This window comes from Pygocentrus nattereri, chromosome 24 (assembly GCF_015220715.1).
Source record: "Pygocentrus nattereri isolate fPygNat1 chromosome 24, fPygNat1.pri, whole genome shotgun sequence".
Taxonomy (NCBI): Eukaryota; Metazoa; Chordata; class Actinopteri; order Characiformes; family Serrasalmidae; genus Pygocentrus; species Pygocentrus nattereri.
In genome coordinates, this window is record NC_051234.1 from 4,066,435 (window position 1) to 4,090,349 (window position 23,915).

At 42.1% G+C, this 23,915-nt stretch overlaps 1 protein-coding gene across 3 annotated transcripts in view; it reads right to left on the reverse strand.

Annotated features, from left to right (window-relative positions):
- Nucleotides 1-546: 546 nt before the first annotated feature.
- mtmr11 (myotubularin related protein 11) overlaps nt 547-23,915 on the reverse strand; it is a 129,431-nt gene continuing 106,062 nt past the window's right edge. For all 3 annotated transcript variants that reach the window (XM_037533967.1, XM_017708740.2, XM_037533966.1), the window contains exons 8-17: nt 22,909-22,996; nt 22,672-22,760; nt 22,404-22,528; nt 19,569-19,647; nt 16,896-16,966; nt 12,208-12,380; nt 10,824-10,994; nt 8,304-8,534; nt 4,479-4,772; nt 547-3,970 (exon numbers count right to left, since the gene is read on the reverse strand). In XM_037533967.1, the coding sequence (XP_037389864.1) occupies nt 3,524-3,970; nt 4,479-4,772; nt 8,304-8,534; nt 10,824-10,994; nt 12,208-12,380; nt 16,896-16,966; nt 19,569-19,647; nt 22,404-22,528; nt 22,672-22,760; nt 22,909-22,996 (1,768 nt within the window). In that variant the 3' untranslated portion in view covers nt 547-3,523. The remainder of the gene's footprint in view (nt 3,971-4,478; nt 4,773-8,303; nt 8,535-10,823; nt 10,995-12,207; nt 12,381-16,895; nt 16,967-19,568; nt 19,648-22,403; nt 22,529-22,671; nt 22,761-22,908; nt 22,997-23,915) is intronic.

Genomic DNA, 23,915 nt, shown 5'->3' on the forward strand with positions numbered 1-23,915 from the left:
ATAAAAAAAACCTTACGTCTCAAAAATGGTAACTTACGTTACAGGAGAAGGAAAAAACGTACTTTACTTTTAATGTAATCGGCTAAATTTTCAGTTTTCTTAATTATTTAAACACGACATCGGCCCTTTACATTAAAACCTCTTCGCATTAACTTACATTAAACGTAAAGAAAGCTTTTGCTTTGTCCTTTAAAGTTTCTATTTTTATTTTGGGGATAAAAAAGAACAAACTATATATATATATATACACACATACACACACACACACATATATATATATATATACATACATATACACACACTCTGTTTGGGGTGGGCAGTCATGGGCCATGTCACCGGTTTGATCCCCAGAGCCAACAGTCTGTGACTGAGGTGTCCTTGAGCAAGACACCTAACCCCCAACTGCTCCTAGGGTGCTGCGGACTGGGCTGCCCACCGCTCCAGGCAAGTGTGCTCACTGCCCCCTAGTGTGTGTGTGTTCACTAGTGTGTATGTGGTGTTTCACTTCACGGATGGGTTAAATGCGGAGGTGGAATTTCCCCGTTGTGGAACTAATAAGGGTCACTTAATCTTTAATATATATATATATTATAAAAACCATCTCCATTTTTGTCACTTTTAAGTTTTTGACATAATTTAAAAGTACCCTTTACCCTGGACCAAAAGAAATGATATAAAATCACATGGGAGAAATGTCTGGTATCATTTAATTACACTAAAAGAAAAGGTTTTCTCCTTTCTTCTGTAAACTTATATATATATATGCATATAAACATGTATTATTTCACATCAAACCACTTTAAATAACTGCTTACATCAGCAACATAAAGCGAAATTTAATGGAATTTCCATTTAAGACATTGAGGTATCATCACTGCCTTAAGAAAACCTGAACCTTTGCTTAAGACGGTGAAAATACACAAACAAATAAACACACTTTGTGGAACGAGGAACCGAAACTCTGTGCATTAATGCTGATGTTGGAGTACCAGTGAACATGTTCATGTATCAGTGATCAAAAATAAAAACATTTCATTAAATATTAGCACGTCCTGACAATCAACCGCCTACTGTCACCTGATCCACACACACGATTCACTTTCATCATGACTTAACAAACTACGTTACTGTCCATAAACGCTAAAGTAAGAAATAATACTTAAATATTAATCGAAAATGCAGATGAAGGAAGGTATAAATAACTTAGACGATGCAAAAAGGTTGTTTTTCTTCTTCTGAAATGTCTTTCTGCTTTCAGTTAATTAATACTGGAATTAAAAATCAATAGATGCAATATATACAGCTGGCATTGTGCCTCTGTGTACAGATCCCCCCCCTCAGGCCACAGATACTGTGTCACAATATCCAGGTTAATTCCCAACAGATCATCATGTGGTCCCATAGACACTGTCTCCCTCTAGTGGTGATGAGGGAAATCTCTTACCTATTTCTTCATGGAATGAGCAGCAGCCATTTTCCTGTCTTTATGGACGGGAAGGGAAAATATCACGATCAACAGCGTCCCGTTAAAAAAATCACACACCTAAGCTAATCAAATCAAAGCCTTCTATACCGATTCACACGATAAATGATCAAATCAATATTTGGCATAATGTACAGAAGGCCTAAGCACTTTACACTCACATCACAAAGCACAACACCTCCATTGCATAATTAGTTCATTCCCTCTCTATGCGCCCCCTGCATCACTACTGGATCTACTTCTTTAAAGGTTTAGATTTATGTCTTCATTAGGATAGAATCAGTGAACACATGTTGAAAATAAAATATGATATGTCTATATGTCTACAATTACCTACAATACATAGCTACTATATACAAAGTAGGTAACTTCCAAGAAATGTTTTGGAAGAAACTCAGACTGAAGAAATGCTGTGCTTTCGTGTGTTATCCTTGTTTTCATCGTGATCATCGGTGCTTTAAGGAGTAGTCCAGCCTAGTCTCTCTGCCACATGTGTAGCATATGGTCAATTATCATTGGGTCCAATCATGCTGTCCCGGGCTGTTTTCACACCTACTTGAAATGACCACCTTCAACGACGTACAACTTGTCTGATTAGCAAAAGTTTTGTCCGAAACAAGTGGAGATCTAAGCGCGGTGCGTGAAATCAAGCGCCAGTCTACCAGCACCTCATTTACATATCATTTGCATGAAAGCCAATAAAGCAGCAGTTTTATGCGGAGTTGGAGGTCAAGCAGTGAGTGCGCTGCTCCCCCTATTGATCAAACTTTATAGTGTTAAAATTACGACGGCTGAAAAGAACATGCGAAATGAACGGTTTTTAAAGACGATAGACTAACGTAACTGAATAGTATGATTATTTTATTGAAATTAAAATATTTAAACGGTGTATTATTGCAATGTATGAGATGCACTAGCTATATTTTATATGTTTGGGTGGTGTCAGCAGTATAAACCAAAAGCACAGTGTGGACTGCCATGCATATACATTATTAGTATTATTATTATTTTCTATTTTTAATCTAATTATCGGTGTTGTAGACGATACGGACAATAGTTGTGATTAGCTAACCACAAATCAAGTTAGTTTTATCAAGTTTTTGATAAACATATGGCCAAACAAATAACATGGTGTATAACAACAAGATCACGATCAGATTCGAACATGCGCAAAGGTTGGATTCACACTGTAACAGCACCAAATCACAAGTGTGCCTGTTCATTTACTGGACGTGCTGTCCCTTTTGTCTCCATTAGTACCACAAACCGACCGTGTTTAACTTTCATTGGCCTATTATAATGTGACCTTGATATAAATATATAATCCGACCCACTGCGATTCGAGACGGCTCACGTCGAAATGTGATATGAATTTATAACTGATTTGTTTGTCAAATTAAATACAAATTAGACGCTGATGTTTGGCCAAGATTATGTTCCAGAATCCATGTGCCAAAATCAAATGCACTTCTGTTCAAAAACGTGTTATATCCAGAATTGTTACGAATGCATGTTACAGCATTTTGGCACGAAACTCTTCAAGCTCTATTAATGCTCACCAAACAAGGTAGGTGTGAAAACACCCTTGGACTCCTGGCCACAGACGGCTACGGCATCACCCAGGGTTGAACTTGTGAGCTCCACAGTGACATAAAGCTAATACTATATGTCAGGCAGAATAAGAGGAAAATTACTGTCCACAGTAATCGATGCTATGCTACAGATTTGGCAGAAATATTATTAACACACCACTGAAATGGCTGGCGAGTATGAAAGTGCTGTAGTCTAGGACACGGGTCCAATGCTATCCGCAAAAGGGACGCTGTGGCTGCATGTTTTCACTCCAAAACGAGTTTCAGGACCCCAATTGTTCAGTTCAGTTGCTTGTTTGCGTAGCCACAGTGACCCTTCACGGATAAAACTGGACAATTGCGTAGAATATTGCTAAGAGTTGGTCCATATTGGTCCGGCAGATTTATCCACTAACTGAGTGCATTGCACAAGTGCATTGTTTTCATGGTCTTCTTCCCTACCTACACCTCAGTGTGTCTTGGCCCCAGCTGGGCCGCTGTTCTTGGGCAGTTTGGCACTGGGGCTGGGGGCGTAGCGCTGGCTGCCCTGTGGCTCCCCCTGGTGGCCAAACAGAAATGTATGCTTGCCGCCACCATCTCTGTACCGGGGGGCTGTGGGTGGACGCCCCGAAACGCGGCAGGGGCTCTCCTGTTGGGACGTCCTGGATGAAGAGGAGGAAGAAGAGGAAGAGGAGGAGGAAGATGAGGAGGAGGAAGAGGACGAGGACGAGAAGAGGAAGGTGCCATTGTTGGCGTTCTGGTTGAGGTTCGAGTCGAGGCGGCGGTGCTCGTGCCTCTTGCGGTTTGAAGGGCGTCCTGTGGAGGCCTGGGCCAAGCGCTCTCGCAGGTGCTCCACCTCTGAGGCCAGACGCTCCACGGGGTGCCGTGAGTTGGAAGACATTGGATGCGTGAAAGCCTGAAAGAAGAAAACCTTCAACCTTAACTTGTGTGTCTGCTTTAAATGTACCTGAACCCCAACAACTCTAAAGCCCGTTAATGGGCCCCTGCATCAGTTCCTCACTCCTGAAACCTCATGACTTACGCATCAGTTTCATGGTACTTTACAGAACTCTTGGTAATTACTGAATAATAAAGACCATATGGTTAATAACTAATTAATAATTAGCCCTGAGTTCTAGGGGTTAAACACTTTACTATTGCAGGATCAGTGCCTTCTCCTACTACCATTTTTGTCTTTTATTTTTCTGTTACTTTTTAATCCATTCATAATTTTACAGCCTGTTTTATCAGTGTGCAAAGCACTTTGTTTTAAATGTACACATAGAATATAAAGTTATCATAATAATTAATGTAGCAATATCATATATAAATGAAATACACAACACATAATAAATAAAAATATCTACATTAACGCATAAAGTCCAATGTTATTATTACAGTAGTGAAAGAAGTTATGGGCCTACCTGCGCATGCAGTGCTCCTCTCAGGTAGCAGTTCCTCCAGATGCGGATGCAGGGGCCCAGAAGTAGGGGGATGAGGGGTTGGTGGGGGTCGTGGAAGTCTTGTGGGGCGTCTGGCTGGCCACAGGCTTTAATGAGACGCTCCAGCGCAGGCAGGCTTTCCGAGGATGGAGCTCTACGGTGGCTCTTTCTATATGAGCCTGAACCGCTTCCACTTCTCCAAGGCAGCAAGTTAGATGGGCAGGAGAAGGAGCTCCGAGAGAGGAGGAATACAGAGCCCGGAACACCGTCACTGAGCTGAGAGAGAGAGAAAGAGAGAGAGGGAGAGAGCGAGAGAGAGAGAGAGAGAGAGAGAGAGAGAGAGCGAGAGAGAGAGAGAGAGAGAGAGAGAGAGAGAGAGAGCGAGAGAGAGAGAGAGAGAGAGAGAGAGAGAGAGAGAGCGAGAGAGAGAGAGAGAGAGAGAGAGAGAGAGAGAGAGAGACAGAGAGAGAGAGAGAGAGAGAGAGAGAGCGAGAGAGAGAGAGAGAGAGAGAGAGAGAGAGAGAGCGAGAGAGAGAGAGAGAGAGAGAGAGAGAGAGAGAGAGAGAGAGAGAGAGAGAGAGAGAATGAGCTACAGGCTGCAGAGGCAGCTTGATTTGATGCTCTATGAACAAGGCAATGAGGTGTTATATTCAGGCTGAGAATTTAATTAGAAGAGGGAATTAAATTTGGCACAGTTGTTTTTTTTAAAGCCGGCCTCGTTTTAAAAAGAACACCCTTGTCCTTTTGCTCAACTAGGACAGCCTAAAAAGACAGGACAGCCTAAAAATTTAATTAGCATTCACTGACTCAACACAAGCAAGTCTCATTAGCTAGTGATTAATTACCCCTTCATTTACTGTCTCACTTTAGCTTTTGCTCATAGGGTGAATTCCAAAATACCACTATATTATCCACAAAACACCTCAACATCCTCTACAAAACACTGGATGTAAAGCTATTTTCTTTGGACACCAAACATGTCTCAGGTGATCAACTACATTTTGTGAAAATCTATTGGTCCACACCAAATAGGTAGGTGTGAAAACACCCTTGGACTCCCAGCCAAAGATGGCCATGGTATCACCCAGGACTGATTGACCTTTATATCCCTATATCTCTACAAACACCTCTACATCTTCCATAAAACACCTCTACATCCTCTACGATACACCTCTACACCCTCTACCACATACCTGTACATCTTCTACAAAACACACATCTACACCCTCTACCACATACCTCTACATTTACTACAAAACACATCTACATCTTTTACAAAACACACCTCTACAACCTCTACCATACGCCTCTACATCCTCTACCATACGCCTCTACATCCTCTACCATACGCCTCTACATCCTCTACAAATCACACCTCTACATCCTCTACCATACGCCTCTACATCCTCTACCATACGCCTCTACATCCTCTACCATACGCCTCTACATCCTCTACCATACGCCTCTACATCCTCTACCATACACCTCTACATCCTCTACCATACACCTCTACATCCTCTACCATACACCTCTACATCCTCTACCATACGCCTCTACATCCTCTACCATACGCCTCTACATCCTCTACCATACGCCTCTACATCCTCTACAAATCGCACCTCTACATCCTCTACCATACGCCTCTACATCCTCTATCATACGCCTCTACATCCTCTACCATACGCCTCTACATCCTCTACCATACGCCTCTACATCCTCTACCATACGCCTCTACATCCTCTACAAATCACACCTCTACATCCTCTACCATACGCCTCTACATCCTCTACAAATCACACCTCTACATCCTCTACCATACGCCTCTACATCCTCTACCATACACCTCTACATCCTCTACCATACACCTCTACATCCTCTACCATACACCTCTACATCCTCTACCATACGCCTCTACATCCTCTACCATACGCCTCTACATCCTCTAACATACGCCTCTACATCCTCTACCATACTCCTCTACATCCTCTACCATACGCCTCTACATCCTCTACCATACACCTCTACATCCTCTACCATACGCCTCTACATCCTCTACCATACACCTCTACATCCTCTACCATACGCCTCTACATCCTCTACCATACGCCTCTACATCCTCTACCATACGCCTCTACATCCTCTACCATACGCCTCTACATCCTCTACAAATCACACCTCTACATCCTCTACCATACGCCTCTACATCCTCTACCATACGCCTCTACATCCTCTACCATACGCCTCTACATCCTCTACCATACGCCTCTACATCCTCTACCATACGCCTCTACATCCTCTACAAATCACACCTCTACATCCTCTACCATACGCCTCTACATCCTCTACCATACACCTCTACATCCTCTACCATACGCCTCTACATCCTCTACAAATCACACCTCTACATCCTCTACCATACGCCTCTACATCCTCTACCATACACCTCTACATCCTCTACAAATCACACCTCTAGATCCTCTAACATACGCCTCTACATCCTCTACCATACACCTCTACATCCTCTACCATACGCCTCTACATCCTCTACCATACACCTCTACATCCTCTACCATACGCCTCTACATCCTCTACCATACACCTCTACATCCTCTACCATACGCCTCTACATCCTCTACCATACACCTCTACATCCTCTACCATACGCCTCTACATCCTCTACCATACGCCTCTACATCCTCTAACATACGCCTCTACATCCTCTACCATACACCTCTACATCCTCTACCATACGCCTCTACATCCTCTACCATACGCCTCTACATCCTCTACCATACGCCTCTACATCCTCTACCATACGCCTCTACATCCTCTACCATACGCCTCTACATCCTCTACCATACGCCTCTACATCCTCTACCATACGCCTCTACATCCTCTACCATACGCCTCTACATCCTCTACCATACACCTCTACATCCTCTACCATACGCCTCTACATCCTCTACCATACGCCTCTACATCCTCTACCATACGCCTCTACATCCTCTACAAATCACACCTCTACATCCTCTACAAATCACACCTCTACATCCTCTACCATACGCCTCTACATCCTCTACCATACACCTCTACATCCTCTACCATACGCCTCTACATCCTCTACCATACACCTCTACATCCTCTACCATACGCCTCTACATCCTCTACCATACACCTCTACATCCTCTACCATACACCTCTACATCCTCTACATCCTCTACCATACGCCTCTACATCCTCTACCATACACCTCTACATCCTCTACCATACGCCTCTACATCCTCTACCATACGCCTCTACATCCTCTACCATACACCTCTACATCCTCTACCATACACCTCTACATCCTCTACCATACGCCTCTACATCCTCTACCATACGCCTCTACATCCTCTACCATACACCTCTACATCCTCTACCATACGCCTCTACATCCTCTACCATACACCTCTACATCCTCTACCATACGCCTCTACATCCTCTACCATACGCCTCTACATCCTCTACCATACGCCTCTACATCCTCTACCATACGCCTCTACATCCTCTACCATACGCCTCTACATCCTCTACAAATCACACCTCTACATCCTCTTATGGGCAGTCGTGGGCTGGAGGTTAGGGAACCAGCCCTGTGACCAGAAGGTTGCCGGTTTGATCCCCTCGGCTGACAGTCCATGACTGAAGAGCCCTTGAGCAAGACAAGACCTCTATATCCTCTTAAAAACACCTCTACATCGATTTTTACAACATTTTATCTGCATGACGCTCCTGCCTCTGAGCCTTGTGCTCCACCCACAGCCTCACCCAGTTGGGCTCCATGTTGGTGTTGGTGTTGAGGTTTCCGTTGAGAACAGGTACAGGGGAGCAGGGCTGGCAGACAGGCTGGCTGAAGAGGGCTCGTCTCTGGCCGCTGTACTGCAAAGACCAGTCCCACACAGGAGGGTAGGGAGGGTAGGGAGGGTCCACCGGCTCCTCGGCCGAGCCTCTGGGCAACTCCCTTAGACCGTTTACAGGGGTGTAGCTCTGGGGCAGGTGCTGCAGAGAGGTTCAATTCAAGCAAATCATTTTATCGAAAGCGGACAGGATCAAATCCAGTAAGACGACTTACATGATGATGAATCGAAGTATACACACAAATGCAAATGTGAAACATCTTGCAATGTCATAATAACGATAATAATCACTTTTCATTTTATATTTCTACAACCACAATTCCAAAAAGTTGGGATGCTGTGTAAAATGTAAATACATGTAAGAAAAATGAATGCAATGATTTGCAAATCTAGAACATGGAACACATATCAGATGTTGAAAGCGAGACATTTTACCATTTCATGAAAAACTAACTCATTTAGAATCTGCTGGCAGCAACGGATCTCAGAAAAGTTGCAACAGGGTAACAAAAGCTGGAAAGGTAAGTGGTTTATCTGCAGCTAACTCACATGACTGGTATAAAAAGAGTATTTTAGAAAGGCAGAGTCAGAAGCAAAGATGGGCAGAGGTTCACCAATCTGTGAAAAACTGCACCTATAAATTAGTGGAACAATTTCAGAAAAATGTTCCTCAACGTAAAATTGTGAAGACTTTGGATATCCCACCATGTACAGAACATAATATCATCAAAAGATTCAGACAATCTGGAGAAATCCTAGTATACAAGGGACCAGGCCGACGGTCAATATTGGATGTTCATCATCTTTGGGCCCTCAAGCGGCCACTACATTAAAAACAGGCATGATTCTGTACTGGAAATCATTGCACGGGCTCAGGAACACTTCCAAAAATCACGATCTGTGAACTCCGTTTGCTGTGCAATCCACAGATGCGAGTCAAAGCTGTATCATGCAAAGAAGTCATATGTCAGCACAATCCAGAAACGCTGCCGTCTTCTCTGGGCCGAAGCTTATTTAAAATTGACTGAGGCAAAATGGAAAACTGATCTGTGGTCAGATGAATCAAAATTTGACACTCTTTTTGGAGAACATGGACACAATGTCCTGTGGACTCAAGAGGAGACGGACCACCCAGCTTGTTATCAGGGCACAGTTCAAAAGCCTGCATCTCTGAAGGTCTGGGTGTGCATTGGTGTCTATGGCGTGGCAAGCATACACATCTTGAAATGCACCATCAATGCTGAACAGTATGTAAAAATTTTAGAACATATACTGTCATCCAGACAGCGTCTCTTTGATGGAAGGCCTTGCATATTTTGGCAAGACAATGCTAAACCACATACTGTATCGATCACAACAGCATGGCTTCGCGGAAAGCGAGTCCGGGTGCTGAATTGACCTGCCTGCAGTCCAGACTTTTCACTGACAGAGAGCATTTGCTGCATCAGGACGTGAATGGGACAACATTCCTCTCCCAAAACTCCAGCAACTGGTCTCCTCACTTCTCAGATGTTTACACACTGTTGTTAAAAGAAGAGGTGATGTTACACAGTGGTGGACACGACCCTGTCCCAACTTTTTTTGTTGCTGCCATCAAATTCTAAATAAGTTTCATATTTTTCATAAAATGGTAAAATGTCTCACTTTCAACATCCGATGCATGTTCTATGTTCTATTGAGAATAAAATTGGGTCTATGAGATTTATGAATAATAGCATTCTGTTTTTAATCACACTTATTTACAACACCCCAACTTTCTTGGAATTGGGGTTGTAATAATACACATATATCGTACATGCAATAATAAAAATAAGAATTATAATATTAATAATTATAATAATTCTATAAGACGAAGGTGACCAAAAAGATACTGCACTGAAATTCATCCACGATCTTTTGTAAAGACAGATTTAACACACATTCACATGTTTGATCTTTCCTGAGGTCCTCTGGGACTCTGCTCTGAAGAGCAAAGCTAAAAGTGGCATAAACTAATCCTGGCACCCACTGAAGACCTGATTCTACCTGACACGGTGATGAGGTGCGTGCAATTTCTGCCTTCTGGAGTGAACTACCACAATCTGCAACGCAAGCTTCCCCAACTGTGCAGCACAACTGATCATTTCATGTATTGTGAAACCCAAATTTCACATGTGTGTGAAGGGTGTGCAGCACAGTTTGTGCCGACCTCTGCATTCACTACATATAAACTGACTACTGAGTTCAATCTGGTGTGATTGACTCTAACAGTCTCAGACTAAGGCTCTCCAGAAGCAGAGCTGGACACTCATACTGTAGAACACTCACTAGCGCTCCAGGGAACTGATTTTCATGAGTGAAAAAGATGTCCCTTTAATATCACAGCAGGAATAAATCTCCAGACAAGCAAGCTGCGTCCTTTTAAGGTCAGTCTGCACCTGTAGGTGCGTACCTGTGAGCGTCGACACCGCTCTCTCTGGCAGTTGGCCAGGAAGGTGCTGAAGAGAGGCAGGTGCAGGCTGTCGTGGAGGGCCAGCAGGTAGTTCTCAGTCAGCTGGAAACGGGCAGGAAACTGAGCCCACAGCTGCCACACGCAGTCCAGAAAGAGCAGGAAGATGGGGGCCTACCACAGGAAACACATCGCACTTCATTTAGTTATAAACAATGCGAATGCATGCTGAAAACAGGCCTTTACACCCGAGTAGGCTTCACTACAACATCGGTTTTTACCACTGTGATGTCAGTTTCACTACCGTGCTGAGAACCTGATGACTGTCAATCAAAGGTGCTGATCAGAATAACAGGCCATGCCTAGACAGTTCTCAGATGGGTCTGATCAGTGTTTTTATTCCATTTCTATCTTGTTTTTCCTTCAAATTTTGCTGGATGTTTAAAACTACACTTTGAGTATCATAGAAACATAGGGACCACAAGGCTAATGTTGCTAACAAACACTAGAGCTCAATAGTCACCCAAATAGCACATATCTATAAAAATACATCCCCAAAATTTCCCTCAAGTCACATCCAGGTCTTCATTCAGGTCATGCAGACTTTCTGACGTGGCTTAGAGCACGACTTACTGTGAGCTATGAAAATGAATTAAACTTCATCGCTACGGGAAACCGTTTCAGACGCCACCAGGGCTGGGATTCACAAAGCAGGACTGGATATCGGATTCCTCTATTTATGACGGCCACTGTCACAAATACTGTTTCAGCACTCCAGCTCCCGAGGTGCTATGCAAATACAGATCCTGTTATCTAAAGTGACTGTTCACAGTTTTGTTCATTTTAATAGCTCACAGTGAGATGTAGTAAAATCAAAGTCTGCACGGCCTTCCTGAAGACCAGTTTTGGTGATGTTGATGGTATTTGTAGAAATGATTTGGGCTATTTGGGTGACTACTGCGTTCGAGCTTTTGCTAGTGAGCTTAGCCTTGCTGTTGAAGCTCTGAACCAAAGCAGCACTAATTAAATGTTAAAAATCAACCGACCACATCAAATAGAAAATTATGTAAATAAAACTTTTTCGACAGTTTCCTTATGTTATATGATACTGTGTATGGAATTATGCAGTGATCATCGTCTGTTTTAGAGTTGTAAAAGTAGCCCCCTCCCTCTGCCTTAAAATAGCTTTACACTCCTGGAATTCTCATAAGCAGCTTCATGAGGAATGTTTTCCTTCAGGACTGAAGAAGATCCGCATATGCTGAGAGAGTGAGGGCTGGATCAAGTGAAAGTTGGACCGCGTAGTGAAATCCAAGAGCAGGAAAACCAACACCCAGACCTGCAGACTTATCCTCTTTCAAACACAAACACAGACACATGTACACACCTCTTCTTTGTCGCTGTCTCGGTGGTAGTTGATGCGGCTAAGGAATCGATGTCCTGCCATGACCCACTCCTTCTGCACCAGGCCCTGAAAGCCTGCCACTGTCCGGCAGTGTGGGTCACACATCACCTGCACGAGGCTGGACACCACACAGTTCATGTCCCGGTCCTCTGACTCTGTCAGGGGGATAAAGCTTCTGATAAACATACAGAATATAATGTGTGCAAATATTTCAGCGTCAGTTGGAATCATTACAATGAACTAAGCTGCATTAAGGCATCCAACTCTTACTAAGCTGAGCAGCTTCTTTCCAGCTTTCTTTCTGAAATGGAGCTACAAAGCCCACATATCTAAAAATGAATGGAAGTCTACGGTAAAGCCTGAAAGATTTGTCACCATTTATTTTTAACTGATGTGTCTCAGGTTGGGTTCAAACCTCACGTTAAGGTTCTCACAGCCCACATCCCACTTTGAACAGATTGTACCCAACTGCTAATGAACTCCTGGGGTCACCCACTTAGCAGCGATATCCACAAGGCCCACACACGTGACAAAAAAACAGAGAACTGATTCCGGAAAGTTGCTCTTAGTGCAGACAAATAAACGTTAAATTTGTTTTATGTTATATATCGTCGGTGTCCTATGAAAACCATGCATCTCCATTTTTGTTGATTTTTAGTTTTCTACATCATTTCAAGACCCCAGCTGTCATTCACATTGTGGAAAAATTTCTTGATGAATGGACCAATAGAAATGCTTTAAAATCACTTGGAATAAAAGCACTTTACATTGACTTACATTGAAAGGTAAGAGTGTTTTTGCCCTCTCCTGTAAAGTTAATATTTTGGAGATACTTGTTTTCCATTGGACATCAACAATATTCAGCTTGCTCCATTTATTTTCAGAAACAGATATCAAGTCATACAGCACATTATGGCAAGTTTTTCCAGACCAAAAAGCATTTGAAAGCATGGAAAAACAGGGAAAAAGTGCTGAGGACACAAAAATGAAGCAAAAAAGACGAGTGCAGCCGACTTAAAGCAACAATTCCATGCTGGGAGTGGCAAAGGAAACATTTATGGAGAGCTGATTATTTTATCATAGAGCAGTGTTTTGTTTTGTTTTATATATTTTATTTATCAGCGCTCTAGCTGCTGTATTATCATCACTGCACTGCAGCAAGAGCCAACCTGTCCACTTTTATTCTGCTGTTTGGACAATTCAGGTCAGACTGTGGCAAAATTCTGTCATTTTTGGACTTAAACTGAGATGACGTGATTTGGGCTGGGTCGAGTCAGACACAATTTTGTGAGACTTGGACTCCAAATGTGACACCGCTTGTCGTTCAGGCTCAGACAGAAAATTCCCGAGCTGTATTCAGGTTCACATGCCACTCAAAATCTGCTAACATCACCGACTGAACTTCAAATACCCAACCTGCCTTGGCCAGTCGCCTACATTTGCAGTAAAAGGAAAACTGATTTGATTTTTCAACCCATTCCCGTAAGTCCTAGAATGACTGTGTATTGCAACAATGTCCTAAACAGTCTTATGTAACACAGCTGTGTTGGTCTGATGTAGGACTTCTAACTTTGGTGAAGAACACAGGGCCAAAATCTGGCATGAACCTTCAAAAGCACAGTAAATGCGGTTTCTCGGGTTTTAGTCTTTATTGCCACACCAACTACTGCTACTTGCATTTACTCTGTGTGAAACAAAGACCCCAGAACACGAAGCAATGCATAATGAGGTCAACAACAAAGCATTACCAAACAAGGGTAAATCAATCAAACAGGCAGACTAGAAAAAGGATAGAATGACAACCCTTAGAATGACCTTAAAATAAAGAACCACACAACAGGAACATACAATCACAAACTCCACCCTATGGAACAAAACCTTTCACTCGGCGCCCTCTTGTGGCAGCACTCGCTCGAGTCTGCTTGCAACACATCTGGTGAACAGGTTTCTCAGTGATGGATGGGTGAGCTGACTCACAAACATCTGAGACAGTTGAGTCACTTCAGCACTTATTTACTGGTAGTCAAAGCACTAAGAATACAGAGTTTATTGAAAGGTTACTGTAAGGTGCTCTGAGAGCAGCTAATGGAAGGGTTTGGAGAAAATGAGTGAAACCTGAAAAAAAAGCTGTCTGACTAACATCAGGGGCATAAAAAACATCTCAGGATGAATCTCAAGGTGGTTATTTTGGAATTTAGAACCAGTAATATTAATATTGTGATAATATGTTATTTTCTGAAGACAAATATAATTATTTTGGCTTATTTATTTATTAAGTATGAATATTTCTTCCACAAAGGCTCCGCAATATTCCGCTACTGTGTGAATATAAAACTGACTTACTCCATTCTATCTCAAAATGGCCATTAAGTACAAGTTATTCATATTTCTGAGGAGATTAGAGACAATCCACATGTGTAAGGAAGGGGGAAGTCAAAGGAAAATCAGCTGGTGTTCTCAGAACAGCAGACCGTCCACCTAATGGTCCAGACCTGAAGATCACTGAATATGTTTGGATTACTTGGACTGTCAGAAACAGAAAATGCAACCAACTTCTTAGACTCAACTTCGAAGGGTGTAGAAAAACGTCCCTGCAGATTTCTCTGAAAAAACTGAAAGCGAGTCTCCTGAAAAGAATGGAAGCTGAAATAAAGGCAAAAACTGGACACACTGAAGAAAAATAATAAAAAAAAATATTTTAAATTATTTATTATATGTTGATGCCCTGCGATGGACTGGCGACCTGTCCAGGGTGTATCCTGCCTTCCCCCCGAAGACTGCTGGGATAGGCTCCAGCACCCCCCCCGCGACCCTGACAGAGAACGGCTTAGAAAATGGATGGATGGATGGATGGATGGATATTATATGTTGAGGCTTTTTATTAAACACATTTTCTGATGCTGGAAAATGAACAACTTGTGCTTTTTGGCTGCTTTAACTGGAAATGAAATAAATCCTGGATGCTCCGACTTTCTGCAGCAGTCACACTCCGTATTTACTGAACTTTTTAACGATTCTGAATTGTCCCAAAAATACCAAACTGAATCAAATCATAGTGACAGCTCAGATTTCACAAGAATCGTTTCCTAAAGAATCACAAACTGAATTGTGTGCTCAGAGATTCACACCTTTAAGATGGTTCTGAACTGAAAGAACAGAAATTTCGCCCCCTTTTTATTAAGCCCACCTCAGATCTGGAACATGACCGTTCTTCACACGTACAGATGTGATCACTCTGTTTCACAGCACAGCTCTGGAACCACTGCAGGAGTACTGATCTGATGCTGCACGGGACCTTTACAGCTACTCAAAGCTGAGCATAAGCAGATGTTTGTCTCTTTTAAACTAAAATGAGTTACAGTGCAAAAAGAGAAGCAGGTCTAAACACGTGGGAGGCTAAACTAACATCACTATGACTCTCCAGTTAAAACGTCCCATTTGAACAGCAACAATAAAAACCCCAGGAGCAGATCGCTGCTGTCGGAAGAAAACCTCGTATCTCCATTTCTGACGTTTTTCAGTTTTTGGTATAATTTGAAAATACCTGTTTCCCTTTACATTGTGTGCAAACTTCATGATGAAAGGACTAAGAGAAATGACCTAAAATGACCTGGGAAAATGTCTGGTTCCATTGACTTACATTAAAAGTAGATTAGGTTTTTTCCTTCTCCTGTAACATTGCATTAATAATAATGATAATAATATAATAATATAACAACATAAACCTTCAAACATAATTAGGATTATTCGATTTATTTTGTCTTTTGTACATGTTCTAAAGCTAGTTGTTCATCTAGCATCAACACCTGCAGATCTAAAGCCACACAAGTCCCCTAGCAGTTGGAGGCCACTTCGCACTGGCCCCTATTGCCCGGGCAGGAGGCCGTTCCTGCTCTACAGCCTGTTATGTGCCTGCGATGCACGCATGTTTTTTTTTCTTTTCCTTTTTCTCTTTTTCTCTCTCTCCTTTTTTACCCAACCAGATCGCTGAGCAGGTGTGCGCGCAATGGACCAATGTGGACATCAAATGCTTGGCTGTGCTCTTCTCTCCACCAATCCAGATGGCTGCTTTCTGCTGCGGGGCGGGCCTTGGCAGATAATAGGACTCACCTGAGACTGGTCATGTGTGGGGAGCTTTTAAGCGGTCAAGCTGTGTTACTTTAGCCGTGAATATGTAGCCAGTAAAGCTGGACTCCTGAGCTCCCTCTGCTTTCTCTCCCCAGCGCGACGTGTGGACACGCATACACAGTAGTGCCTGGATTGTTTAGACACATCAGGTAAGGGGCGAGTGCCACCCGCTGTATCTTGGTGAGGATTAGACTCGGCCAGGCAGGTTAGATTTGTTTCTTTGTTTCATTTCTTTGGCACCGTCCTCCGTCCACCCTTGCGGTTGGTTGGGTCCAATTAGTCAACATCCTTACATAAACTCCTTTTCTTTTAATCTGAACTCATATTCAGCTCAGCTTATTGTATAATCCCTCTGTCCATGTAAACATTGTCCTTGTATCAGACACTTTTGCAAGTGGGAAGCAAAGTGAAGCCTTGGATGCAAAGGCCACTACTGTGTCCTTCTGTGTTTCTGCCCTATTTACGGCTCCAAATAAGCTTTAAATTTAGTGGTCGCAATGCTGTGCAATGCTTAGATGATGCAATCAACCAACAGTACTCACCTTGCAGCACAACAGTCAGATGACCTCGTCTGAGCAAGCAGGCCACCTCTGCAGCTTTTCTCAGGCAGCATCTAAATAAACACAGAAAGGCATTAAATTTATTTAGGAGTTTAGAATTAATGCACTCCACCAAACGCTAGCTTTCTCCTCACGCATGCTCCTGCGTAGGTCATCACAGAACATTCACTCAGTTCAATTCACTCAGCCTACTAAGTGAATGACTGGCTCCTCTCCATTCAAACTAGCAGTAAGCAGTAACTTGATTAGTGGGCTTATGGAAAGTCATCTGGGCCTCTTCATTCCTTTGTGTTAATAAACAGAAGATAAATGAAATCAACTGAATGATGTTTCCAGTACATCAATTCATTTGGACCGTGCGGGGAGGTCAGCAAAGGAGGCAAATGAAAAGCACACAAACTTCCTGTTTACTAAATCTATATGTCCAAAAGTATCCAGACACTCCTTCTAATTAGTGAATTCAGCTACTTCAAGGTGCACCCACTGCTGGAGTTCGACCGTTACACTGCTCATCGAGGCTGCTGTGCATTTTAAATTCAAATTTGAACACTTTCCAGTATTTTCTTATGGTGTCAGGGGAAAAATCACACCATTTCCACTAGACAACGACAAGCACAAGCTCAAATACAGCACACAGCAATGTCTAGTTCACTCTGAATTAGTTTAGTATAAACAGAGCTCGTTTTGTCTTTAGAGACACTACTAGCAGTGAGTCGTATGTCCAAAAATGTATGTCACTGTATAATTAAGGTTTCTGGTGATTTTCATGGCTTAATGACACGACGCTATTTTTAAAACTAGAAAAAAATGAAACGCACCGTTAGAGGAACAAAACACATTTATTACAATTTGGAGTCCCCTAATAAAAGGACTTTAATATTAAGACTCGGACTTGGATGTTATGCTCATCCAAGGGCGTCCCGCTGCAAAGTCTTACAAGGTCCAGTAATTCTTAAAAAACTGTAAATATTTATTTTACTTTGTCACCATCCTTGGATTTGTAGACATTATAATTTATTCCTTTTTTAGTTTTAAAATTAATTTATTTCATTTTTATTGTGTATGTGTACCTAATAGGCAGCAGGGGTTGGGTTGGGAGGCACTGTTATGTAGGGAAACAAGGGGGGAGGGAGAAGAAACTGGATATGACTTCACTGTGATATGATTTAAAAAATTTTTTTTTGTCTTGTTGGATAAAAATATTGGGGGGCAGCGGGGGGGGGGGGGGTGGGGGGGGTTACTGGTGATTTTGATATCATTCTGTGTTTATATATATATATATATATATATATACATATATATATATACATATATATATATATATATATATATATATATATATATATATATATGTGTGTGTGTGTGTGTGTGTGTGTGTGTGTGTAAGAGCACATGTAAACACACAGTGGTTTCTTCAAATTAAAACTCAAAACTATATTATACTAAACTTTACTATTCAACCGTTTGGACCCACTTGTGAAATTAAACTTCTTTATTCTTTACATTTTCTTTAAACTGATAAAAGGATAATCAATATAATCGAATGTTATAGATCTCTTTAGACTGAGATTCTCTTACTTTTGAATGCCATCCAGCTTTCTCAGCTGCTTTAGAATGATCTACAGCTCTGTTTATCATTCTGGAACCACCTAAAGTTTTCACATTCTCGGTTTCCTGCATATGATTTGTAAGCTGTACAGCTGCACAGGCCTGGAATATTAGAATAATGTTTATATCTCCAAACAAATTTCAATGAGACTTATTTTATTAAAAGCATTTATTCCAAACTTTTGGAGAATAGTGTTTTGACTGAATTTAACAGCTGTAATTGTAAAAATTAAAACATTTTCAAACATTTTATGATCTGGAATTTTTTTTCATTTATTACACTCTTTAAGGATCCACGTGACCTCGGCTTAAATGATCTCCATAAAAAAGAGACGCTGTCAAACTCTGTCAGACACAAGGCCCGCAGCACAATCCTATCTGGCCCGTGAAATTATGTTAATTTTCTGTTAATGCTGGCCCATTTAACAACGCGCTGCACTACATTCCTCTCCCTCTCCCCCAGAAACAACCCATGGGACCACGGTTACACCACAATTCCACACCATATATATATATATAAACAACGGCCAGTTCTGTTTATATCAAAATGTTAATTAACAATAAATAAAAACATACGTGTTCTCTGGCCCATGGCTTTGTCTACACTTATATTGCCCTCTCAGCGGTTGAGTTTGACATGCCTGGCATAATGTTAGGCATTAGCTAGGAGGGGATAGAGCTGCACCGCCCAATGCATCCTCTAGAGTGATGCAGCTCCATCCCATATTTCAAGATGATCTGGACTGTCCAGAGGTAACCATTAACATCAGTATCTGACCTCACTAATGCTCTTGTGGCGGCACTCAAATCCTCACAGCAATATTCCAACATCTAGTGCAAAGCCTTCCCAGAAGAGCAGAGGCTGTTAGTGCAGCAAACTGGGACAAACTCCCTACTACGAGCCTTGATTTAAGGCAGTGCTGTCTATAAACTTTTGGACACTTAGTGCACTCCTGGCAGCAGCTGTGTTGATGTAATATAGGTTATTCACGGGGAAAGCAAGTAAACATTTGGGCAGTGAGTGCAGCCAAAGAATTCCGTATCTACCTGATGTAGTCCAGCCAGTGGGTGCCTTCAAGAGTGGAAAGCCACTTGTCATCTGGCACCGACACGGATGACGAAATGTCTGCAAAGCAGCAGGAAAAGAAATGAACTGAACCATACACGGAGAAATGGGAGGGATCCTCCACATACACAGTTCTTTAGATGATCCCAATACAATGAGCTGCTCTATGACTGGCAAAGCAGTAGCGTGTGAAGCGGGGAGTTAGGCCACACCCCTGCTGGACGCATATGAGGGGGTGTGACGCAAACACACACCGCTTTGAGGAATTTTGTGGGCCAGTGTGGCTGAACCGCCAGTAAAATGTGAGGCTAAGAACGACAACAATAAACACAACTGCAAAAACACGAGTCCCAGTCACATGAATGTTCTGCTCACATCTGGCGCATTTGTACCTTTGCTACATGTATTAGCAAATACAGCACTGTGCAAAAGTCCAAGACTCATTTTCAAAATCTATTTATTTGTGTAGTTTGTGTTTATTTGCTGAGAAAAGTGTTAATATTTGAATAAACTAAATTTATAGAATATGAATTAATAATGATTATATAATAAATAGTAATTTTCTGGATGTTTGTGTGTTTGTTTACCCATCTCCAAGCCTCTCCTCGAGGAAGCCCAGTATTATATGTAGTTAAAAAGCAGCTCCTGGTTTGACCAATCAGTGCTCAGTAAATTGAGCTCATGATGTAATTGATGATATTAACGAGTCTCTGTGGCGGCTGTGAAGGTGTCGAGGAAAAATATGGACCCGAGAAATTCTTGTTACTTTTTATTGTTTTTCTGTTTATTTGAATTATGAATACGACTTTATTCTAATGTATATTGTGATAAACTCACTGCGGAGGTCAACTGTTTAAAAATGTGCTTAGATGCCTAAAACTTTCACACAGTCCTGTACATACCAACACATTCACTGCAGTTTGGGTTACTGTTTTCTATAGAACTGTAATGTAGTGGAGGATGAGGTTAATCACCCTGACTCCTATTACTAATTAAAAGGATTTTCAATGTGGTGATTTTGGATTTTGGCATCAACAACAACAACAACAATAATAACAACAATAATAATAATAAAGTCATTTTCAGAAGAAAAACTGCATTTTCAGGCTATTTCCAACTATGAGAATGTAATTTTATTATCTATATTCTGCTACTGTGTAACTATGCCGCACAGGTCAGAGATCACCATTCACTTATTCAATTTCACGTAAAAAACGGCCATTAAATATGAGTTATTTGGTTTTTTTACTGGAGATATTTCTGAGGAGATTAATCTAACTGGGTATTAGATTTCTTGTCTGTGGCTGTTTTGATGTAGTCTGTATTTTGTCAGGGTTTGAAGTAGTTAAACTTGTACTGGAGAGGTTCTTGAGTGTTGCGTCTTCTCTGTTTAACTGTTAAAAGCGGACACCAGTGCCAGCGACGTATCTCTGGCCTCGGCTGCAGCCTCGACTTTGAGACATGACTGTGTACTTAAAGGCAGCAATGCCAACAACACTCGAGAGCCCCTACAACACGGTTCTGTTCTCCTGCAACCCCTTTCTTGCATATTTTAGAATTTTCCTGCTCAAACACGCCGACTTCCACTCAATAAGAGCTTATTAATTAGCCCATTAGTTAGATCAGGAGTGTCGGCACAGGGAAAGCAGGACAAATACGTAAGGCAGGAGTTCTCCCAGGCCAGACTCAACCTAACTCAAACCACAGCTTTAAAGGGACACTTTGAAAGAAAATGAACTACATCTGTTGTAAACATGCTACCTCGAATCCTTCAGGTTCGCCTCTGTAATCTCTAAAGTGATATCCTCTCGTGTAAACTTCTTTCTGGTGATGTGGTATCTTGAAGGCGAGAGGAACTACAACTGATTTTGGAAAGTTTCTTCATCAGCTGGTGAACGCAGAGCGAGGAAGACGGCTCATGCTACTCATGCTGAATATCTTCTTGCCGTCCCACAGCTGTGGTAACTGTTCCTTACCGTATTCAGTGACAGGAAAGAGTTACTCTAATGCTAGCTTGGTTGCATATTTTAGCCTATTGGTCAGTGGTTTGAATATATGCATAACATCACAATAATACTGAAATCTGGTTATAGGCAAATAACAGTAAACTCTAATTTTAAAGGGGAATTCCATCTTTTTTTTTTAACGCATTCTTAATCCAACCACTGAGATGTAAACAAAGTCTGTCCGAGAGGTTTGCTGTGAAATAGACTCTGATGTCTTTACAGTGGTGGTGATGGGAACCAGGGGTCACCATGACTACAACACAAATATAGCCACTTTATTTACTACTCAAAACCACCAGTGAACCTACACGTGTCTTCTGAGTGTTTATACATAATGTTAATGATGCTAAAATAGTGGTAAACCTGGAAAACAGTTTTCTTTGAGGACGATTTTGCCTTATAACACCCTGCATGTATCTCACCACCATTAAGGGATTATAAAAAGTACATTTTAACCAAAATATTTCTATTAAAACAGAGAGAAACGTTTTCTTTCAGGACTATTTTGCCTTATAACACCCTGCATATATCTCTTAAAAGTATTCTAAAAAAGCTCAATTTTAGCCAAAACATTTGTCTTAAAACTATCTGGCCGTCAGGAGGTGTTTTCATAACCATTTCATGGAACAGCTCATTGTGAGGAAGCTTTTAGAGGCATTAAGCTCTTTTGGTTCCAATCACCACCACTATAAAGTCAACAATTCTGCCTGGGTAGGTTTCACGTACTTTTACCTTCTTAACAACTGACTAATGGAGAAGTCAAATCAAATAAAGAAAAAGAAAAATCGATTGGAACTCCTGAGCACTGACCCCCAAGGCATAGGGCGCGAAGCCGTGTGTGTGCCAACTGCAAGTCTGCAGGTGAGGGCATCTCCTCCCCGAGATCCACCACCACACACTGCGGCTGCCCTCCGAAAAGAATCAGCTCCAGATTCCTGTAGCGCAAACACAACACAAACACTGTTAGCGTAGGTCGTATTACTACTTATACACAGTTTACCCTTTATTTGCAGTAAGATTGCTGAAATGAACATTCGAGATTTACGTTACTCAGGTATGCTTTTCATGGGCTACATACCGGATGTCGTCCTTCTCATGGTAGATGTTGTTCTGGAAGCTGGCCATCCGTAGCAGGTCGCTGCCGCGGGGGTGCCGCCAACACCAGCGCTGCAGGGAGACAATCACATCGATCACTGTAACACTGTACAGAGCCTTCATGGTAAAGTCCTGCACAGGACAACTGTGTCGACGCAAATCCAGATGTGCTGGATGCTGGAAGCAGCTGAGTGACAAACACAGAGTTATCTGGACTCACAGGGATGCGACCCTCGTTGAAATGGGCGAACGTTTTCTTCAGCTCCGTGTCTAGAACCTTCTGAGGTACCACGTTAAATCTGGATAGGCTAGAAAACGAAGATGAAACGTTGTTTTGTTAAAAAGTCACAGAACATAAAAATAAACACACAGACCAATCACCTGTTTACAGGATGCAGCGATTACAGTGATATAACATTACAGTGTTAATCCGCCACCTTCTTTTATTTCCTGTAGTGCAGGAGCTTCTACCGGGCACAACAGCACCACCAGTTTATGAAGCTGAAGGCCAGGTGTGGTCAGCGTAGTCTACAACTGCATCCTTTAGCACCACTGACCCTGCTGCACTGTGGCTCAGGACCCCCACAGGACCCCCACGGAGCAGGCACTATTTGGGTGGTGGATCATTCTCAGCACTGCAGTGACACTGACGTGGTGGTGGTGGTGTGTGAGTGTGTGTTGCGCCTGTCTGAGTGGATCAGGCACAGCAGTGCTGCAGGAGTTTTTAAACACCTCAGTGTCACTGCTGGACTAATAGTCCACCAAAAATATCCAGCCGACAGCGTCCTGTGACCAGTGATGAAGGACTAGAGGATGACCAACACAAACTGTGCAGCAACAGATGAGCTACTGGTGGACCAACAAGATAAGTATGCCTTAACAGAGTGAACAATAAGTGGACACTGTGTTTTAAAATCTGCCAAAGCAGTGAGAGAATCTTACTTGAAACAGGTCAAAAAATGCCTAGAAACAGAAGTAAAGAAGAGGTAAACGGTGCATCTCTGAGATGTAAACAAAGCCTGTCAGAGAGGTTTGCTGTGAAATGCTTAATTGTGAAAAAATATATATATTACTGACTCTGATGTCCTTATAGTGGTGGTGATAGGAACCAGGGGTCGCCATGACTACGACACAAATACAGCCATGTTATTTACTACTCAGGACCACCAGTGAACCTACACGTGTCTTCTGAGTGTTTATACTTAATGATGCTAAAATAGTGGTAAA